Here is an 18,625-nt window from a genome sequence, read left to right as displayed (position 1 = left end):
ACTTGCCCAATTTGTGTACCCCTTCCTAGTAGCTTCCTCCAACATATAAGCTTATTGTTGATTCTTTTACGTAGATTACTGAATTGTGTTTAATTCATAGATTGGACCTAGTTTTTATTAAATAGAACTTAAAAAAGTGTTCGTTGAACTTAAAATTTGATTAATTTGTAATGCCCATTGAACCAAATTATTCGTTTAATTGTAATGTTTATTTAACCAAATTCAAATCTAGATTGAGAATAATTCAAAATGTTTTGAAGTTATTCAATCTTGAATTTGTTGAACTAATTTTGAGCAACATTGAGTCAAACTAAATTTTAGCATCCCTCCTTTTGACTCTTCCACCATCCTATGCTGTCTTATTATTATTTTTGGTATTATTATTATTATTATTATTATTATTGTTATTTTGTTTTGGAGGCTCTTTTGAAGTGCTTTAAAAGAATAAGGGCATTATGTGCAATTGAAAGACTTGTGGGCATATTTAGAAAATTTACTAGAAAAGAAGGAGTTAATGCAAATTCATCTAATTCAACCCTAGTAATTAACGTCCATTGCTGACTCTTTTGGGGCACAAGCCCAAAGGTAGCGCTTTTCTACGCTGTTCGATACTTCTGTATATGGCACAAAAAGTTACTTCTGCCGGTGAGATTTTCTCTACGAATTTCATTCTTCGGTCGTTCTTAATATATTAACTGTAACGTGATGTTTGAGGTCTTTTTTTCTTGATTTTTCTTCTTTCATTTTTCTAGTTCACCGGCCTGTGTTGTTTGTGTGCAAATGCAAACTGTCTCTTTTAGATATTTGTTTTCATTTTTGAAGCAAGAAGCTAATCTTGTTAATGCTTTTGGATGTGTGTGAGACTTTCTCTCCTTTCTTTTGTGGGGTGGGCGGTTTTCAGCCATTGCTCTTTTCCCTGCCAGAGCATTTTTGTCGGGATAAAGAGTGTTTGTCACTTCAAATGGCTGCAAGTTTACATTCGATTTATAGGGTTCTGTTCTATCTCCTGAATTTTGAGTTGAATTTGAAGTATTAGAGTTTGTTGACTTGAATATGATGAGTTCAGTGATTTCTGCAGCTGCTATGTTAACTAGTTATCATGCGATACTTAGTGCCGTGTAGATATTGAAGGTATGAGAAAGAACATGAGTTTCTTGTTACGGCAATTGAAATCTTGTCTCAAGTTGCATAATTTCTGTATGGCTAATGGAGGTGAGAAAATGCTTATTTCAAAGGGGAATTTTTCAAATTCGTTTCTCTTTGTGGTAAACAACAATCAACACTCTTTGTCCATGAGAGACCATAATGAAGAGTGTATTCTTTTACGTCTAGGACATCTTCTCTTTTGGTTCCTATCTAGTTGTTTAAGTTATTTGCTTATGTTCATGTTTTCCTCCGCATTTTTCTCTCACTGTGTTTCATATTGCCTGTTAATTTTGAGTCCTTCATCTTGTTGTGAAACATGTGATGCTTTTACATTGCGGTCCTGGCATTTTTCTTAGCTAATTGTGGCAAAATTCCAGGCCAATGGGGTTATGATGCCTCAACTTTTCTGATAATCAGCCATCCAGTTTAGTTCTCACCACTTTACAATTTGAAAAACTCTTGTACATTTCAAGACGCGTTTGTACATTGTGAACAATTATTGCATATTTTTCTAGTGTTTCTTCGCATTACATATGAGCTTTTGTAAATTTGGCCCAAACTTCCCTGTATTTAGAAACCATGAATTGTATGACTTAGATTTTTAAACTGGTACGCAGGTAAGTTGCAGAGTTCTCATTGCATGTGCTCTTCCTTCAGATTCTTTTTAAGCATCTTCCAAATATTTACATTGGAATTTATAGAATCTTGAAACTGGTTGGAACTCAAACTTTTGAATTAATTTTTTTTGCTTTCAGAAGCTGTGGAATTTCTGCTACTCTAATGTCCATTCCTGTTCTTTTGGTTTCTAATCGGCTGGAAAGGTCAAAGAAAGCCTAGAATCTGCTTGTTGTATTGATCTAAGTTGGAGGAAAGGCAACATATTCTGAGCTACTTCTGGTTGTTTGAATTAGTGTATATCTCGGCTCATAAGAAAAGGGTTGTGCTTGCCTGTTTTGGCCTGAAGAAAGGTTTCTGATTGTCAAGTTAATGGCATGTATCTTATCATTGACTTTCTTTTTAGCATCAGTCTAGTGGAAAGAAATGGCTAACTCGCTAGTACCACAAAAATCTATGGTTGAGTTTCCCAATCTGCAAGGGTCGCATTCAGTAATAAGCCAAAAAGACATCATCTCTGGCACAAACCATTGTTTTCCAATCAGAAATATTAGCTATTCGGTCAAGTGTACTTGCAAGACTCGATCACATCTGCAGTGGGTCAGATTTGTTGGTTCAAGAAGAAGTGCTTCTGATATTATATGTAGAAGCCAGCTGCTAGGGGTTTGTGTAGATAGGGTTGCTAGTAGCGACCAAAGTAATGAGAAAATGGACAATCATGAGATGAGTTCCTCAAAGAAGTATCTCAAATCTTTGAAGGTTTCCTTTGATGGACCTCTTATAGAGAATGATGAGAAATCTAACAATGAAATCCTTCAAAACCTTTGTAGCTATGGGAGATTGCTTGATGCATCAAAATTAGTTGAACTGATGGCGCGTCGGAACCAAATTCCGCATTTCTCTTCCTGTATAAACTTGATCAGGGGTCTTGTCAATCTTGATCGCCTAGATAAAGCTGTCAAGGTCCTGGAACTCATGGTGATGTCAGGTGGGATTCCAGATATTATTACATATAACATGTTAATTGGTGGTATGTGTAGGAAGGGACAATTAAAATCTGCTCTTGATGTCTTGGCAGACATGAGCATGAGTGGTTGCTGTCCAGATGTTATTACTTACAATACATTAGTACGTGCCATGTTTGATTGTGGTAGGTTTGATCAGGCCATTCAGTTTTGGAAGGAACAACTCAGAAGGGGATGTCCTCCTTATCTCATTACTTATACGGTCCTTATCGAGCAAGTCTGCAAGTACTGTGGGGTTGTAAGAGCAATAGAAGTAATGGAAGATTTAGCTGTCGAGGGATGTTACCCGGACCTTGTTACCTACAATTCTATGATAAGTTTTACTTGTAAACAAGGAAACTTTGGTGATGCAGCTTTAGTGATTTATAATCTTTTATCACGTGGAATGGAGCCCAATGCTGTAACATACAATACTCTTCTCCATTCTCTTTGCTCCAATGGGCGTTGGGTTGAAGTTGATGAAATCCTCATGCTCATGAATGATACATCACACCCTCCTACTTTAATCACTTACAATATCCTGATTAATGGTTTGTGCAAGCATGGGCTTCTTGATCGTGCTATAGACTTTTTGGATCAGATGGTTTCCAAGGACTGTTCTCCAGATATAATCACATATAACACCCTTATACGTGCTCTTTTCAGAGAGGAAATGTTAGATGAAGCTATCCAAGTTTTATATTGCTTAGTCCAAACCACAACTTCTCCTAGTTTGATTACTTTCAATATCATGATTGATGGGTTGGCAAAGAAAGGTTTGATGGAAAAAGCCATGGAACTGTATGGTCATATGATAGAGCAGGGAATTGTTCCTGATGACATTACATATCGATGTCTGATTTGGGGTTTCTGTAGGGCAGATCTACTTGAAGAGGCTGTGGAACTATTAAAGGTTATGGGAAATATCAAACACAGGATCAGAGATAATTGTTACAGATTTATTATACACAGACTATGTAAGAAAAAGAAAGTTGACACAGCTATACAAGTTCTTGAAATGATGATGTCAAATAAACGCAAGCATCATGCTACTCTTTATTCCAGCATTATTGAAGGAGTAGCTGCCACTGGTCTAATTGAAGAAGCTGAAATGTTGAGGCAGAAATTGCGGGAAAGGAAGGTCCTCAGGGTATAGAACTCTGATTCGCTAAAGCAAGCATATGCCTGATGTGGTTCATCACTGGCATGTTGTATCTCAGAGTCACACTATTCACATCAAGTTGTCGAGGAATTTACTCCAAAAGGGTTTTGTTATTCTTACAAACAATTAACGGTGAGCATCTGATCCTTGATATGCCTTATATGCTGTTTACTATAAACTGTTGTTGCTTTTAATTGAGTTCGTGAGTATTTTCAAAATTTTCAATGCAAATGAAATCTGCGATTTTGTTTGGTACAATCAGGAGATACTGTCCCAACAACTCTTCGCATTTTCCTGTAACATTGTTTTTGTATTTATTTATCCTGCTTCTGGTTTCCTAAATTTGATTTTTCATTCTTTCATTTGTTATTCTTCACTTTGTTGCTCCTGTTATTCCTCTCTGAATACTTAAGCTGCAAGATGTTGAATTTTAATGACTTGAAAATCCTTCCCCTGCTTATGCTTTTTATGGTTTTTATGCTAGGGAGCTTTATGAAGGACCATAAGGCCTTCAAAATGCAATACGTGGATACAACATGAGATGAGGGTTAAAGATTTTCCATCTTTTGGTTGCGCTTCTTGTAGAACTGATTTCCGTAAGGGCCTTGGGAATCAAAATTTTGCTGATCTTGCCATGCTTAAACTTTTTAGGATTAGAGCTGTGTACATTTCCTTTATGGATTGTAATTCTCTGTATCTAACATATATTGCCTTTAATCTTCTGTTCAATGCAAGTCTTTTTACTGAATTCCTGAACATAGTGCTCGCGTGGATGTTGGTTTAACCATTTCTATAAATGAGACATTTAAGTTTTGTTGATCAAGCCAATGTTGCATGCATGTCAACCACAGGCTGCTTGGAATCTCGTTGTTTTAGTACCCGCTCATTTAACATAATCCTTGAGAGTTGATCTAGAAACCAAATTCACTCCAAAGCTTTGGAGAAAGCTATTTAATGATAGAACTTCAACATGGGACAGGAGTTTGAAGGATGGCATCATGGTGAAAATCCTTGGCGGAATATATGTTACTCCAAGACTAGATAGTTTAATAACTATAAGAGCTTTACAATGTAAAGTACCAACGGTTTCTTTGCCTAGCTAACACATCACGGAACTGTATGACTGGCGAGCATTGCTATGATTGCCTAATTGAATTCGCATTGTGAGCTAACTAAGCCCATGGCCAAAGCAAGATGTTAGTGTGGTTAGGAGTTAGGGAACAAGCTGTTACTAAAATGCCACCTCATTGCCTAAAGCTGATCCAAAATTTCAGCTAGGATAATTGTAGTTAAGAAATTTGACCCAGCAATATTTAGAGTTTCTTACAATTTTGGCTTCAGAATCAATGATCAGCTTACGTGTACCCGCTACACAGATAGGAGAGATACGGCTCCGTTTGGATTAACTGTTTTTGGAGGGTGTTTTTGAAAAATTTTACTATAGCAGTGGATATGAAAAACTTTTACTATAAATATTTTTTAAAATATTTAATATATTGTATGAATGAGATGTTTTTTGAGTTATTTTCATTTGTATAACTTGTTTTTGGTGTTTTGATTTAATGATTTGACTGGCCAGATTCCTTGACTAGAAAGTTTCCTTGGTTTATTCTATGTCAACATGTTTTTTGCAGTGTCATTTTTGCCTTGTTTTGTAAAGTGGATGCAGCAAATGACGACTTTTTCCTCAAACAAAGATCGAGCACAGAATAAATAAATGAAGATCACTCAGTTCGATTGGATCATGCTAATTTTTGCGCTTAACTGGTACAGAAAATTGGAAACAAACATTGAACCAAATGGAATTTTAAAAAAAAAAAAAAAAAACAAAGTGAAAGAACCAGATGGTTGATTGCACAAGCATTGATTGGATCTTTGAGAGCACAGCAGATAAGGGTGCTTCTGCCTTCTGGTGCAATCACATTGTGCAACGCTACAACGCAAATATGATCGGCAGCCAGGATAAACATGTTTTCACGGACTCTATATGTTCAGGGGTTGCCTCAAACGCGAAGATAAAATAAGTTGGCCTGAGCTGCATTTTCGTGTGAAACTGACTGTAATCTTCTATCACTTTTCTTAAGCGCCATCTACGAAATGTAACACAGGAAGATTTCCTTCAGCGTGTGCCTAGCAACAATGGTGTTGTCAGTTCCTTCATGGAAAAGTAATTGGACAGATATCTCGCACTTAAAAATGGTGTTAACAATTATTGCCTCGTGGCAGAGAGGAAGCATACAAGAAACTAGAGGTTCTAGCTTAACGCAATACAAGAATTTTATGGACGCATTCCAAAGACGAAATCCAGCGACCAACAGATCACACCAATCTACTTCTTTGCGAGAGACGGATCTTTAAATTCATCAAGCTTAGGAAAGATTCTGTTCAAACGTTTAAACGCTTCTTTTGTGATGGCGTTCTTTTTCAGAAGAGAGTTTGCTGTCTCCATAGCCACAGCTTGCCACCCTGCAAAGCCAATTCCTTCAATTAGTAGAATGTATGTGGTTTCATTTGGGCGGCAGCCCTTTTGATTCATTTGCTCTAGCACTTCAATTGCATCATCTATCCTGTGAGCTTTGCAAAATCCAAGAAGCACAATATTGTAAGTAATTACTGTTGGTGGGAAGCCACTGCTTTCCATATCTGTTAACAAGCTGATAGCTTCATCCACCATTCCATCTCTGCAGAAACATGATATAAGTGAATTGAATGTAATTTCATCAGGGTCAGTTCCCTTGTCGATCATCTCAGAAAGCAATCTCAAGGCCTTAGCTCTATCTCCTATGTTCCATAATGCACTCAATAGGGTGTTGTAAGTGCTCACGTCGGGAGGACAACCCATTTGTGGAAGATCTCCAAATAGTTCCAAGGCCTGATTAGCATTCCCATTCTTACACATAGCAGATAGTATAGTGTTGTAGTTCACTATATCAGGTAAGCAACCATTGCAAATCATATAATCCATGAAATCAAGTGCCAAATCTATCCTTCCTTCTCTGCAGAATGCAGAAATCAACGGATCATAAGTGTACGTGTCAGGATTTAGACCCTTGTCTTTCATGACCCTCAGCAAGTTAAGTGACTCGTCCAATTTTCCATCTCTGCACAGGCAACTAATCAGGATGCTGTAGGTAACCACATTGGGTTCGCAATCTCTTGAAAACATCTCGGCCACCAGCTTCTCCCCATCCTTCCATTTCCCTTGAGTCAATAATGCCCTCAACAAAACGTTGTATGAGATTACATCTGGTTTGCAGCCCTTTGCTGGCAAGCTCCTTACAAAATGAAATGCTTGATCAATCAGTCCTCCTCTACACATTCCCCTGATGATCGCATTATAAGTATACATGTCAGGTTGAAGACCTTTGCACAGCATCTCATCCAAAAGCTTCATCGCTTCATGAATGCCGCCTTCAAGGGCAGTTGCTTCTATTAGTATTGTGTATGTGACCACTGTAGGCTTACAATTATCTTGTAGTAACTGATCAAAAACTTTAAGAGCTAGTCCTAGCTTCCCTCTATTGCACAGGCTCCCTATCATTATATTGTAAGTAACCACATCAGCTGAAAAGCCCCTAACCCTCATCCTATTTAATACTTCATTTGCTGAATTAGTCTTGTTCACTTTACAAAAGCCACTAATGACAGCATTATAAACAAACACATCTGGTTCACCATACTGCTCCAGAATATGCATGACCCTTACTGCTTTTTCCGCATTCTTCAAACTAAAAAGTCCTTTAATGAGCTTCGTACAAAGAATAACATCTGGTTTCAGACCCCTATTCACCATGCATTCAAGAAAATACAGAGCTTCGTTGTATTTGCCTGCTTTGCAGGATCTGCTGAGCAGTTTTAAAAAGTTGGGCTCAGTAGAATCATGAGGCTGCAATTGTGTTGATCTAGCTTCTGTAGAAACCATAACTTTTTGTGGACTTCTAGACTTCCTCTCATTAGGTATGTGGCCTCTGCACCTCACCACAAATATGTTGTGACAATTTGAAGTGAGTTTTGCTTGTGTAACATAGGGAAATAACTGAGGGAGCAATTCGGAAGAAAAAGTTGTGGCCATCGGGTTATTGAGATTTGTCATGTCCTACTGCTGATAAACCGTCATCTAGAGATGCATAGACATGCCGAGAACTGAAAAGGTACCTGTATTTTCTGTAAAGCTGAACGAAGGCTTCAGAACACGGAAGTTGACAGGTGGTCTTGTGGAGTTCTGTTGTCCGTTCCCAGTTTTGGATTTCCAGTGGATATCGTACTGGCCATCTCAACTATTTTAGATAAGGCGATAGACGGTTCGCCAATGTGGTAATGGGTCGGGTCACAAGAACCTTTTAGACATTTGAGGTTCTCTATTTTAAAATTAAAATAAGAAAACGGATTTTCGACCACATTATTGGAGTCCGTTTTGCACTATAAGTCTATGACATGCATCACTCCATCGTACTTAGCAGAGCAGATGGTTCTTGCCGTGATTCATTTGGATTAACATTTTTGGCAGAGCTTATGGACGTGGCACTGTATTGAAAATCATTTACATCACAAAAAGAAAGGGGAAAAAAGAGGTTAGCGAATGTGTTAAAGCTCACTTTTATATTTTGGTTCCTCTATTTTTTTTTTTTGGAAGAGACATTCCCTCTTGTTGATGAAGTGCAACATTATAAGCAGATGGTTTAACCACAGCCCATACAAACGCAGACAGATTTGAGGCAGAAAAAATAAACTTGACGAAGGTATGCCAAGGGTTGGCAAGGCCAAAATACTGGCGGACCATTTCGTAACAGCGGATGGATTAAGTTCCAATGATACATGACAATCAAGGGAAATGTACTTGCGTACCATCTTTACCAATCTGGGTTATATGAATTGGTAGATATTGTTTCTGTAAGTTGTACACATGGATAGGAGCTAAGAATGATCAACCTTGCAAGTCCTTGCGCTCAAAAGCAGGTACTATGCTAGCATGCCTGTAGCGTTTCGAGTTTGCGAATAAGGAGGATTCTTGTTTGTGTATGCAATAGAGGGTAGACGAAGCAGAAATTGATATACAGAGATTACAATTACAATCTAATGATAACAAGAATACACGCCGCAGATGACTTAAAGAAACTCAAAGGTTGGATGAAAGCCACTAAACAGGCCAAAGAAACTGGTGTCTACACTCGCTCACTCTAAAGCACAACCAAGATCAGATTGCATCCAGCAAAATGATGGACATCATGTTTTCAGCAGCGCCAATTTTGCAACCCGAAGAAAGAGTATAACATACAGTCAAAGAAGAGCAAGTTCAAGACTGATTCGGCATATGATCCAAAAACAATCAACCACCTAAAATATACCCAAATTTATCGTTCTAAACTCCAAAGCTGTTATTAGATGCTTTCACTGAAAGTATTCCACAGGAAGGACTTCTCTGGGCAGACATTGTTTACCTGTGTCTTCAATCCATTTGCTTCCAGCTTCTTTCGAAGCTCTACTTGCAAAGAGCCAGCAACTTGCTGATCACATACAAAAGTCCCCGATGAAAAGTGAGAATCTCAGAGGATAGATTAGGATGTGAAATCTGAATATTCAGAACGTAAAGGTTTACCCACCCTTGTAATCCACATGATATAAGTAGCAGAAAAGGTTGCTTGTGCTTGATAGTCCTCAAAGTCATTATCAGGAATACTTGAGCAGTAATGACACAATTGTAGCTCATTACTCATAAATACTTTGACATTCATCATATTTTTGGGACAGGAACCAAAAGAATTGCTGTGAACTTGAGTTGTAAAATGGTTAATCCAAGTCAATGATAGAAAGCGGCGATAGAGCCATAAAGCCTGCAAATCAAAAGTAACAAAATAATCATCAGTTGCTTTAAAATGCTGTGAATTATAAGGACAACAAGTATTCATTCAAGTCGTATATTGGATCCAAGTGATTGACAAGAAATCTGTAATCCAGGCATTAAGTCATTTATATGGTTGAACTTTTGGAATGCAGAAGATATTAATCATGAGATGTCAAGAAATGGAAGACCCACGATCAGATCCAGCCTTCTGTCAAAAGTAAGAACCATAAACGATAAATAAGACCTAGAAAGAATCCTGCACTTGGAACAAGAATAAGGCCAGGTCAAGCTGCTGAAATTGACTTCAATGCCTCCATCTAGTTTTCTGAAGTGCCCCATCAAAGACAGAGATATAGGCCCACATCTAACCATAAAGTTTTTTATGTACTTTCCCTCCTGATCCAGGACCATTAGCCAAATAAATTCAAGTCTTGGATTTAGAATCCATTACAGCCAGGAAATTTCTGATGGACCAACAAAGCTAAAGCTTTAAGTGTGGAACGTAATCCAAACTTTCTAATATCTTTCTGGAAGCCATTTTCCAAATCAATAGCGAAGTAAGTGCAGCATAGTGGAGATCCTGGTGTATCTTAGTCAGGCCATACCTCTCTTCCCACGTAGCACTTTATCAATGTAGCAACCCAATCAAGTTCCTTCTGTAACAAAGCATTTGTCACAAACAAAACTTATAAGTTGATGAAGCATGAGGAATTTTGATAAAAACATGACAATCAGCTGCATAAAGTACATCATTAGGCCAAATTAGGTTTCTACATGAATGACAACTGAATTATAGTTTATTTCTTTGATCCATATTTGTTTTAGAATTCCGGTATCTGTACAGTCGTTAAGGTTAAAGCAATGCTCAAAGAACTTTTTCCTATGAAATTTTTGGACATCTTTGGTGCAGGCTATAGTGATACTAGTATTTGCCTGCGCAATAAACAAACTTCACATTTCCAAAGATTCCTTCACGCCCAATATCTGCACATCAGCTTCAACATTCATATAATTATAAACAACAGCCCGAGCGTCAGGCTTTTCCATGAAAGAAACAAGTGAGAGAATATTTAAATGCTAATTGCAATGCTTGAATGACAGTGCAACTTTCACGTTAACTTTTTTAACCACCGCTCACCAAAGTATGAATTAATTTACAACTTCCTTAGACAATTCTTTAGGTCCTCAGGGTTATCTATCAAAGTATCGGTATTATCACCAAAAATTCACAGGGTCCACTGGGACTTAACATCACAATCCTATTGTCTAGAACTGCAAAACCCATGCATGAGTATATATACTTCCTATGAGAATTTTCAGATAACAGATTCTCCTCACTGGGAGGGAATCAACAGTCAAGTTTGTCTTTTTTGCTTTATGCTAGATAAGACACAGCTGCTTCTGATTTTGGCAAATTCAGACACGTTCACAGTACACAAGGCTATCTTTCAATCACATGTCAATAAGCCTTATAGCCACAGATGCTTAAGCAATTATTACCCTATCACTCATAATCTAGGCTTCTGTCCATTTAGCAATGATCCTGGACCAACTAATTGCAGAATCACTAACAATCCTCCCATTTGATTTCTCAAGTTAATAGCAGGTCTAGCTAAGGAATTGAGATCCAAGATTCTAAAGTCTGCTTGTGGACATCCTTTGAAGATCAGACCCAAGTACAGATATACACATTGTAAGAAACTACACATAACAAAATTAGAAGAAAAAGGAAAACCATGCACGCGAATTCTGAAAATATGATAATATGATTCTAATTAAGTATATCCTTCTTTTTCTATAGATGCAACACCGAATAGTTAGTATGAGAGGATTTGAATCCTCAGGAAGGATCAGCAATATGCAGGACCATACCTTCCACAATTCATGAAAATTCGTGGCTGAAGATGCAGCAGAATTTTGGTCATCATAACCCTCTAAGATCTTGAGCAATAACCGCTGCCAATTTTATCAAAACTTCAAAAGCATGCTTTGTTTATGAGGTATTCCAAAATAATTAAAAACAATCAAGTTATGCATACAAAAGCAAGTGGCTAAGCAAAACTAGAACTGATAAATCTAAAATTTCTGGGTTCAACTGTGCTGATTGTGCAAGTACCAAGTCCTATTTTAGAGAAGCCAACAACATAATTCTGAACTATAAGGAGAGGCATACTAACAGCATCAATCACTTAACAAAAAATCACAGGCACAATTGGTAGTTCTGAATAATAGATACAAAGATAACGTACCGTACGGTAGTGAAAGCACGAGTTATCAGCAACATGAAGGCCAGCCCAATCTCGGGACTTGTTCAATTCATGTAGTACCTGCATCCAGTTCCCACAAACTTGGTTAAAAATCCAATGACAAAGCTTATATAGGATACACCTCTTTTCTTAAGTCCAAAACCAGCAATAGAATTTTGCTGTGATTGTACATGAACGTGTTAACTTCTGCCTACTGCCTCACAATTAGCAGAGTGCAATTATGCAGATGAAAAAATATAGCAACAAATAGGTTCCTCTTAATTTTCGACTAACCTGCTCTCCAGACATGTAAGAAACCAACCAGCAGCGGTGATTCCATGCACGATAATTCATTTTTGACCTCTGCAGAAAAGTTAGAACCAAATTAAGTCCGTGAAAATTCATTATGGATATCAGTTTGACTAATATAAACAAGCTTGTCAATCTTTGTAGTATGTAAAACTAATGCAAGCATGAGGAACGAGTTCCTATGTAAAAGTTAACCAAATTAAGTCCTTGAATCCATTATGGATATCCAGTTTGACTAATAATATAAACAAGCCTGTCAATCCTTGTCATATGTGAAACTGTTGCATGCATGAGGAATGAGTTCAGCCTCAAGAATAGAAAAGGTGGAAAGTTATGGGATAGAAGTTAACCAAATTAAGTCTCAAGCATGAGGAACAAGTTCATATGTAAAACTCCAGCAGAGAAGTTAACCAAGTCCTTGATTTCATTATGGATATCCAGTTTGACTAACATAAACAAGCCTGTCAATCTTTGTAATATGTAAAACTATTGCATGCATGAGGAACGAGTTCAACCTCAAGGATAGAAAAGATGGAAAGTTATGGGAGAGAAGTAGCAACTCGTCAGTGCTTTTAAGTGAGACAAGTTGAGGCCCGCATACCAAAATTATTATCTGCCTTGGCATTATCAAATATATACTCCGAAACAAGAAGTCACTCGCTAATGTTTCTTGGCTACTAGCTCTTCTCTAAAAAGAGAGAACCATAAAAAAAAAAAGAAACTCTTTTGCTGGGACAGCATGCCAATATCTAATCCGAGAGAAGAAAATTAGAAAGCTAAAAAAGGAATATCATGTCTCAAGTAGGCTTTTGAAAAACCAATGGATCCCCAAAAATCTTTATTTAAGCAATCTCTATTCAGTTAAATAAGAGAAAATGCATAATCATCAAGTATGATACTTCTAAAAGCTAATATCAAAGATGACATTAGCCTCCTTTGCTCCATTCCCCGACAAATTTTGCCGAACACAGAACTCAGGCACTGCGATGTGATAGCATGGAACTCAAGTGCTCCACGCACACTAAGTATGCAGGAGAAAAGTAAAGGATTAATCAAGAAAATGACTAAGTACAAACATGGCAACCAACACGACATCTAAATTTCCATTTGACATTCAATAAATCTTGAAATTGACTGATAAGATCATATCTTCTATATCATGCAATTCATGATACAAAAATTAACCTCAGCTAATTTCTCAACAAACTCAGATTCTCTTTCAATAATCTCTTGCAGATTTGGACACTTTCCAGCAATCATCTTGATCACCCACCTCCTATCAGTAATTGTCAGTAATAAGCATCCAATGCACCAAATCAATACAAGTGCAAAGTGATTGACAAGTATAATGCTACGCTACATGCAAATGCATGAATGAAAAGAAACAGAAAATACACATGTATGAAAAATATCTTCAGAAAAAGTTGTTATTCCTTATCATAAAAGCAGATGTTAAAGATGTACGTGCACAATATTTCGCACACAAGACAGCAGAAATTTACCGATGGTTCCACGCACGTTCACTTTTTGGTGCATAAGAAAGAACCAAACTTGACAAATTAAGTTCATCCATATAAGTATGAAGCAGCTGCAGCTTGGAAACAACTACTTTCCTGCAAGTTGAAAGTTTACCAGCTAAGAAATGTCTACCACACGCCAATTCATATTTTTCATAATTTTCTAATTAGCCAAGTAAAACGTGTAGCAAACATTTTCAGCTTTTGTTTGGCATCATTACCAGCCAATACTTTCAAGGTTGAGTATGTGCCCTTGTACATCTATGTACATACCAGTATATCTTTATGTATACACACATTTGAGAGCCATAAACCTGCAATAGCATTAGCCAGCATTTTTCTATAATAGATAGAACAATGAAAAGCTAAAGATTAGCAGTGAGAGGTTTATGTTAAATCGGACTACAGAAGGATCTGCAATTATGAATAAACTATTTTCCAGTAAGTTTTACTCTCAAGGCCAGCAGAAAAACGAGTTCAATGCTCCCAAAGCTTTCTTGCTTAGATTTATTATGACATGCTTATATGGATAGATAATGTGTGAAAATCTAGGACCAAGATTTTGGTTCCAGTAGTAGCAACCATATAAGGTCTTTATAAGTATGTTTGGCTTGTAGTACACAACATTGTTGAAATAAAGGAACAAAGGATTTTTGTAAACCAATTAACAATCAAGGGTTTTCTTCGTTTTTCCAGTTTATTAGTTTCTCTATTTGTGTTCAAAGGCGTTCATGATCCACCTGTTTTCCTCTGTTCCTTCTCTACTAGAACTGCAGATCTAGTAAATGCTAATTAATAATCAGCGGCATACATGCTGCAAACTAAAATCCAAGTGCCTTTACAATGCTTTAAGAACAATATTTGTTGCACTGTCGATGGAGATTGAACAAATCTCAGGATAGAGCAGCTAATGCCACATGCACTCTGTATCAGAAGGAAAAGAAAACTTGTGGGAGTACCTAATTACTAATATAGCCTGGACTGAGTATTGCCACTTGATCTTGCTAAAATATTTTATGTTCATCCATATTGATCTTCTTTACATATCAATGCAGGAAAATGAGCACCATACATAGGATACGCCCTCCTTGTGTGTACAGATTTTCTTTCAACAACAAAGATTGATTAGTCACCCAAAAAATTACTTTATACACATATTAAAAATAGATGGGTTAATAGAAAAACAGATACAAACACACATTTACACATTCATAGATATGACTGCAGAGAATGACAAATGATGAGGATATAAGGACCTGCAATTCCAAGCAGTGCCGAAATCACAGCTTAACAACAGAAGAGCCCGGCTGTGCTTCATTACATCAGACTCCAGAATGCTTATGGAAGATGAAGTAAATGTTGATGCATTGTCATCTTTTGAATCATCTCTTTCTCTCTGCAAGTCAGTTAAAGTCTGATATTGTCTTATTGCTTCCATGAATGCATGTTTAGCTGCTTTGTATAACGGAAGAAGAGCAGTGGTAGAGATTCCCAACTTATGGTCTCTGCTCCAAAAAACTAAATCAAAAGTATTAGCTTCTGTTTGTGCAGATCCCATAAGCCCATCCTTTGAAGTACTACCAGCCTCTTTACGAAGTTCAGCAAACTGTGATGGATGAATAAACCCCACTTCATCCCTTGATTTAGAAGGAAGCATAATTACGGGATGTTGGTCAATCAACAACAAATTCCAAACATATAAACAAAACTCTGCTAAAGAAGACATACTAACAATCATAACACGTCAAGCAAAGAAATTAAAAATTATAAGAAAATCCTAAAGTAGTAGTCAAAAGGTCTGGAATTTTAAATTATAAAGGGCCTCCTTGAAAAAATTGTTCCAGCTTGGTTTGAAAAAAAAAAATCTAGCTAAGCAAGATTTATTCATCATTCTACAAAAAGTTGTTCCTGCTTTATTGAGTTGAATGAAAGGTGCCTTCTTTCGCCAAGTTAAATTTGTGCACTTCTTGTTGATGGAACCTCTAAATTGCTCTCTGTCAAAACCACATGTAACCAGCAAAGATTGCACCTTTATCATCGGAAACATGAAGATGCAAAACGCCTCTTGTAAAAAGACAAAAAACAACTTTTGTTATCTTCCTCTTTCTGTCGCTAATTCCTCTATAATCAGAAGAGCTGTTAATGACTTTAATAAATAGGTTGGATCAATTTGAGACTGTTTCAATCGGAGGGAACACTTTCTTTTTCTTTTTTTTTTTTTTTGAGGAGGGAGAGGGGGGGGGGGGGGGGCTTGAACTTCAACAAATTAATGACTAAACCGCCTCAGATAGCTTCACCTCGCTAGCGCTATCCTCACAGATAAAGATGTAGAACTCTTTTGACCTTTGACTGGATCATGATCTCGAGTTAGCATCATCCATTGTCACAAGGAACAGATAAATTGCATACAAGCAGTAATCAGCATCGAAAATCCCGAATTGGATTAGAACTACCAACAAATATGAAATCCAATACTTAATTAAGATCAATAGCATTTTCCCGGGTAAGTAATACTAAAACTCAGATAATCACAGCATTTCCATAACCATAATTAAAGGAAATTGCAATCGATAAGAGCTTTCACACTTTTGATCGTTTCTTGATACTACAATTCAAAGAAATAAATGCAATGTAAGTGCATATGATACATAAAATAAGTATCCAAAACACAGGAAGCAATTGGAGGCTTACATCAAGGGGTCCGAATCCAGTAAACGCTCCAGTTCCGTCAATAAATCAGAAGACTGGTCAGCTCCGGTCATCTTCCCGCTTACAAGATACGCTGGAGAGAGATAGAGAAAATTTCGTTTTGTTGCCGTAAAAGGAAAAAGTCGGGGAGTTCCATATTAAGAGTAGGTGCGTTTACGTGATGTTTGGTCATATTACAAAATAGTCGCACAGGTTTAGACAACTTACGAATTGTACGAGCAATTTGTTGGTACTACGAATTTTGGAGCTATGAATATAAGTTTGTCTTCTCTGTTTAGGCACATGCCCTTGCTTTTTCTGTGAAGCACGATGCTCAATATGACTGGGCTTTATTCCAAGTTAACTGCAGGATACTGAAACAATTCTGCATCATAAGTTTTTTTCCTATACATACATGCATATACATACGTACGTACGTACATATATATATATATATATTAGAAGAAACAAGCACGTACTTTTTACAAAATTATTGGTGCAATTTTATTGGCATATTAAATCAAGACTCAGAATAGAAATTTCTATATTATTATTTAACAACCTTTTAATGATGCTTAAATTTTAGTAATTCTATTTGATTCAAATTATGATAGTTTTATTATTTAGGAATTAGTGTTTTATTATAAATTTTTTATGGTTGTAATAAGTCACGCGGTTTTTATAAATAATGAACCTTGTTATTGTATCGATTGACAATAGTGAAATATGATAGACTTTTTATTATTCTCCCGCGCTTAATTGTATATGTGTGTAAATTGCCTATCTACATACATTGGTTCTATGAATTTAATCTCCTATAACCTTTTGCGTGATCTTTTAAGTTCTACAAATTTTATTTTTCTCAAGCAGAAATCTTTGAACGTGTCTCCTAATATTTGAAATTTCATAGATAAATTTGCTTATGATAATGGCTGATGCTTTATATGGACAGAATATCATATTGGATTAGGTCATTTAACGAAAATTGAGATAGTGTGACAGCCTTATGCATTATGTTCATAAATTAACAAATCAATAAAAATCACTTATATATTATTCCATTTTTGGATATTCAACATTCTTTTACATTATTTTATTTTGTATAGATGTGTAGTTTATTTATTGTATAATTTTCTTGAAAACAGGACAAAATGGATAAATGGAACAAGTCGTACATGCAAACAAAAGATTCCTCTTGATGAAATGTTAGATATATGTACATTCATATATTTCCATCTTCTTTGTGTTCTGCCTGTTTAACACTTTAGCGCGGCAATGATAAATTTGATCTTAAAATTGAAAATAAACGGGCATGATTCATTACTTTGGATAGCAATGAATGTGGATGGAAGCTACTATTATGAAGTTATAGCTAATGATTCAAAAGACAATTTATTATTTGGCTGACAAAAACATCAACGTTTTGCATAAAATTCGCGTGAGATGATCATGAAGAAATAGATTCTTAAACATTTAAAAAGAGAAAAAATATAGAGAAAGATTACGTGCACAATACGATCAAGTGACAAGATTATAACCGTATGATAAGGTACCACATTTATCAAACAAAATATTTTATATATACTCAAAATGCGTGTAATTAAAATGCCAACCTAATTTATAACGAAGTTCACCTAAACATATTATTGGATCTCTTATGATTAAATTTAACTTGGAAAAAAAAATCAAAACTGAGACATAATTATTAACGACATAAATGCATTATCACGTTTCTTGAAGTAAAATAATGCTAATAGTTACTAACTAAATTACCTTTGCAAGAATATAAATGATTTAGAAAGAAAATCACTCCCTTCATTCAATACCAAAAATATAACACAACGAAGAGAGTAAAACGAAAATAATTTAGCCTTGTTTGAATTATCATTTCTCTTCAAAAAATTTTCACGTTTTCAAAACTCGCAAGCGCACTTTCCATATTGATGATGCAAATTTCAGATTGCTCGACGAAACTAGTATAGTACTAGTGGATGCAAGCAACGTCCATCAGCTGAACTGAATGAGGAAAGAACAATTGAACTCGTCACGCTTCTTCCACGTGCCGGGCCAAATAGATTTTAGAATCGTTTACGGCT

General features: G+C 36.3%; 3 protein-coding genes across 5 annotated transcripts; 1 reads left to right on the top strand and 2 right to left on the bottom strand.

Annotated features, from left to right (window-relative positions):
- The first annotated feature begins 564 nt into the window (after positions 1 to 564).
- Positions 565 to 6,225, top strand: LOC113760961 (pentatricopeptide repeat-containing protein At1g08610). 2 transcript variants are annotated; one of them, XM_027303732.1, is made up of 3 exons: positions 565 to 645; positions 1,902 to 4,059; positions 5,562 to 6,225. In XM_027303732.1, exon 2 carries the CDS (start codon positions 2,188 to 2,190, stop codon positions 3,919 to 3,921), a length of 1,734 nt encoding a protein of 577 aa, XP_027159533.1. In that variant the 5' UTR covers positions 565 to 645; positions 1,902 to 2,187; the 3' UTR covers positions 3,922 to 4,059; positions 5,562 to 6,225. The 2 variants fall into 2 exon arrangements, with proteins under 2 accessions (XP_027159533.1, XP_027159532.1); XM_027303731.1 differs by lacking the exon at positions 5,562 to 6,225 and adding an exon at positions 4,412 to 4,746.
- Positions 6,084 to 8,165, bottom strand: LOC113760960 (pentatricopeptide repeat-containing protein At3g04760, chloroplastic). Of its 2 annotated transcripts, XM_027303730.1 has the most exons (2): positions 6,542 to 8,165; positions 6,256 to 6,393 (listed from the first exon to the last, which is right to left on the bottom strand). In XM_027303730.1, exons 1-2 carry the CDS (start codon positions 8,018 to 8,020, stop codon positions 6,352 to 6,354), a joined length of 1,521 nt encoding a protein of 506 aa, XP_027159531.1. In that variant the 5' UTR covers positions 8,021 to 8,165; the 3' UTR covers positions 6,256 to 6,351. The 2 variants fall into 2 exon arrangements, with proteins under 2 accessions (XP_027159529.1, XP_027159531.1); XM_027303728.1 differs by having other exon boundaries at positions 6,084 to 8,165.
- Positions 8,166 to 8,958: 793 nt separating this feature from the next.
- LOC113759839 (protein prenyltransferase alpha subunit repeat-containing protein 1) lies at positions 8,959 to 16,838 on the bottom strand. Its single transcript, XM_027302419.1, has 11 exons — positions 16,758 to 16,838; positions 16,533 to 16,623; positions 15,098 to 15,478; positions 13,827 to 13,937; positions 13,510 to 13,600; positions 12,310 to 12,378; positions 12,019 to 12,096; positions 11,642 to 11,725; positions 10,375 to 10,425; positions 9,528 to 9,758; positions 8,959 to 9,431 (listed from the first exon to the last, which is right to left on the bottom strand). Exons 2-11 carry the CDS (start codon positions 16,601 to 16,603, stop codon positions 9,306 to 9,308), a joined length of 1,293 nt encoding a protein of 430 aa, XP_027158220.1. The 5' UTR covers positions 16,604 to 16,623; positions 16,758 to 16,838; the 3' UTR covers positions 8,959 to 9,305.
- Between the last annotated feature and the right edge of the window lie 1,787 nt (positions 16,839 to 18,625).

This window comes from Coffea eugenioides, chromosome 2, assembly GCF_003713205.1.
Source record: "Coffea eugenioides isolate CCC68of chromosome 2, Ceug_1.0, whole genome shotgun sequence".
NCBI lineage: Eukaryota > Viridiplantae > Streptophyta > Magnoliopsida > Gentianales > Rubiaceae > Coffea > Coffea eugenioides.
This window is presented reverse-complemented; position numbering and strand designations above follow the sequence as displayed.

What these genes read in the sequence shown, in the direction of transcription:
- LOC113760961 (XM_027303732.1), top strand. Translation starts at nt 2,188, where the DNA reads ATGGCTAACTCGCTAGTACCACAAAAATCTATGGTTGAGTTTCCCAAT.
- LOC113760960 (XM_027303728.1), bottom strand. Translation starts at nt 8,020, where the DNA reads ATGACAAATCTCAATAACCCGATGGCCACAACTTTTTCTTCCGAATTG.
- LOC113759839 (XM_027302419.1), bottom strand. Translation starts at nt 16,603, where the DNA reads ATGACCGGAGCTGACCAGTCTTCTGATTTATTGACGGAACTGGAGCGT. An exon ending in GAACGTGCGTGGAACCATCG is followed by an intron (nt 13,601 to 13,826) that starts GTAAATTTCTGC and finishes AATTACTGATAG; the next exon opens with GAGGTGGGTGATCAAGATGA. An exon ending in TTGTTGAGAAATTAGCTGAG is followed by an intron (nt 12,379 to 13,509) that starts GTTAATTTTTGT and finishes ACTTTTCTGCAG; the next exon opens with AGGTCAAAAATGAATTATCG.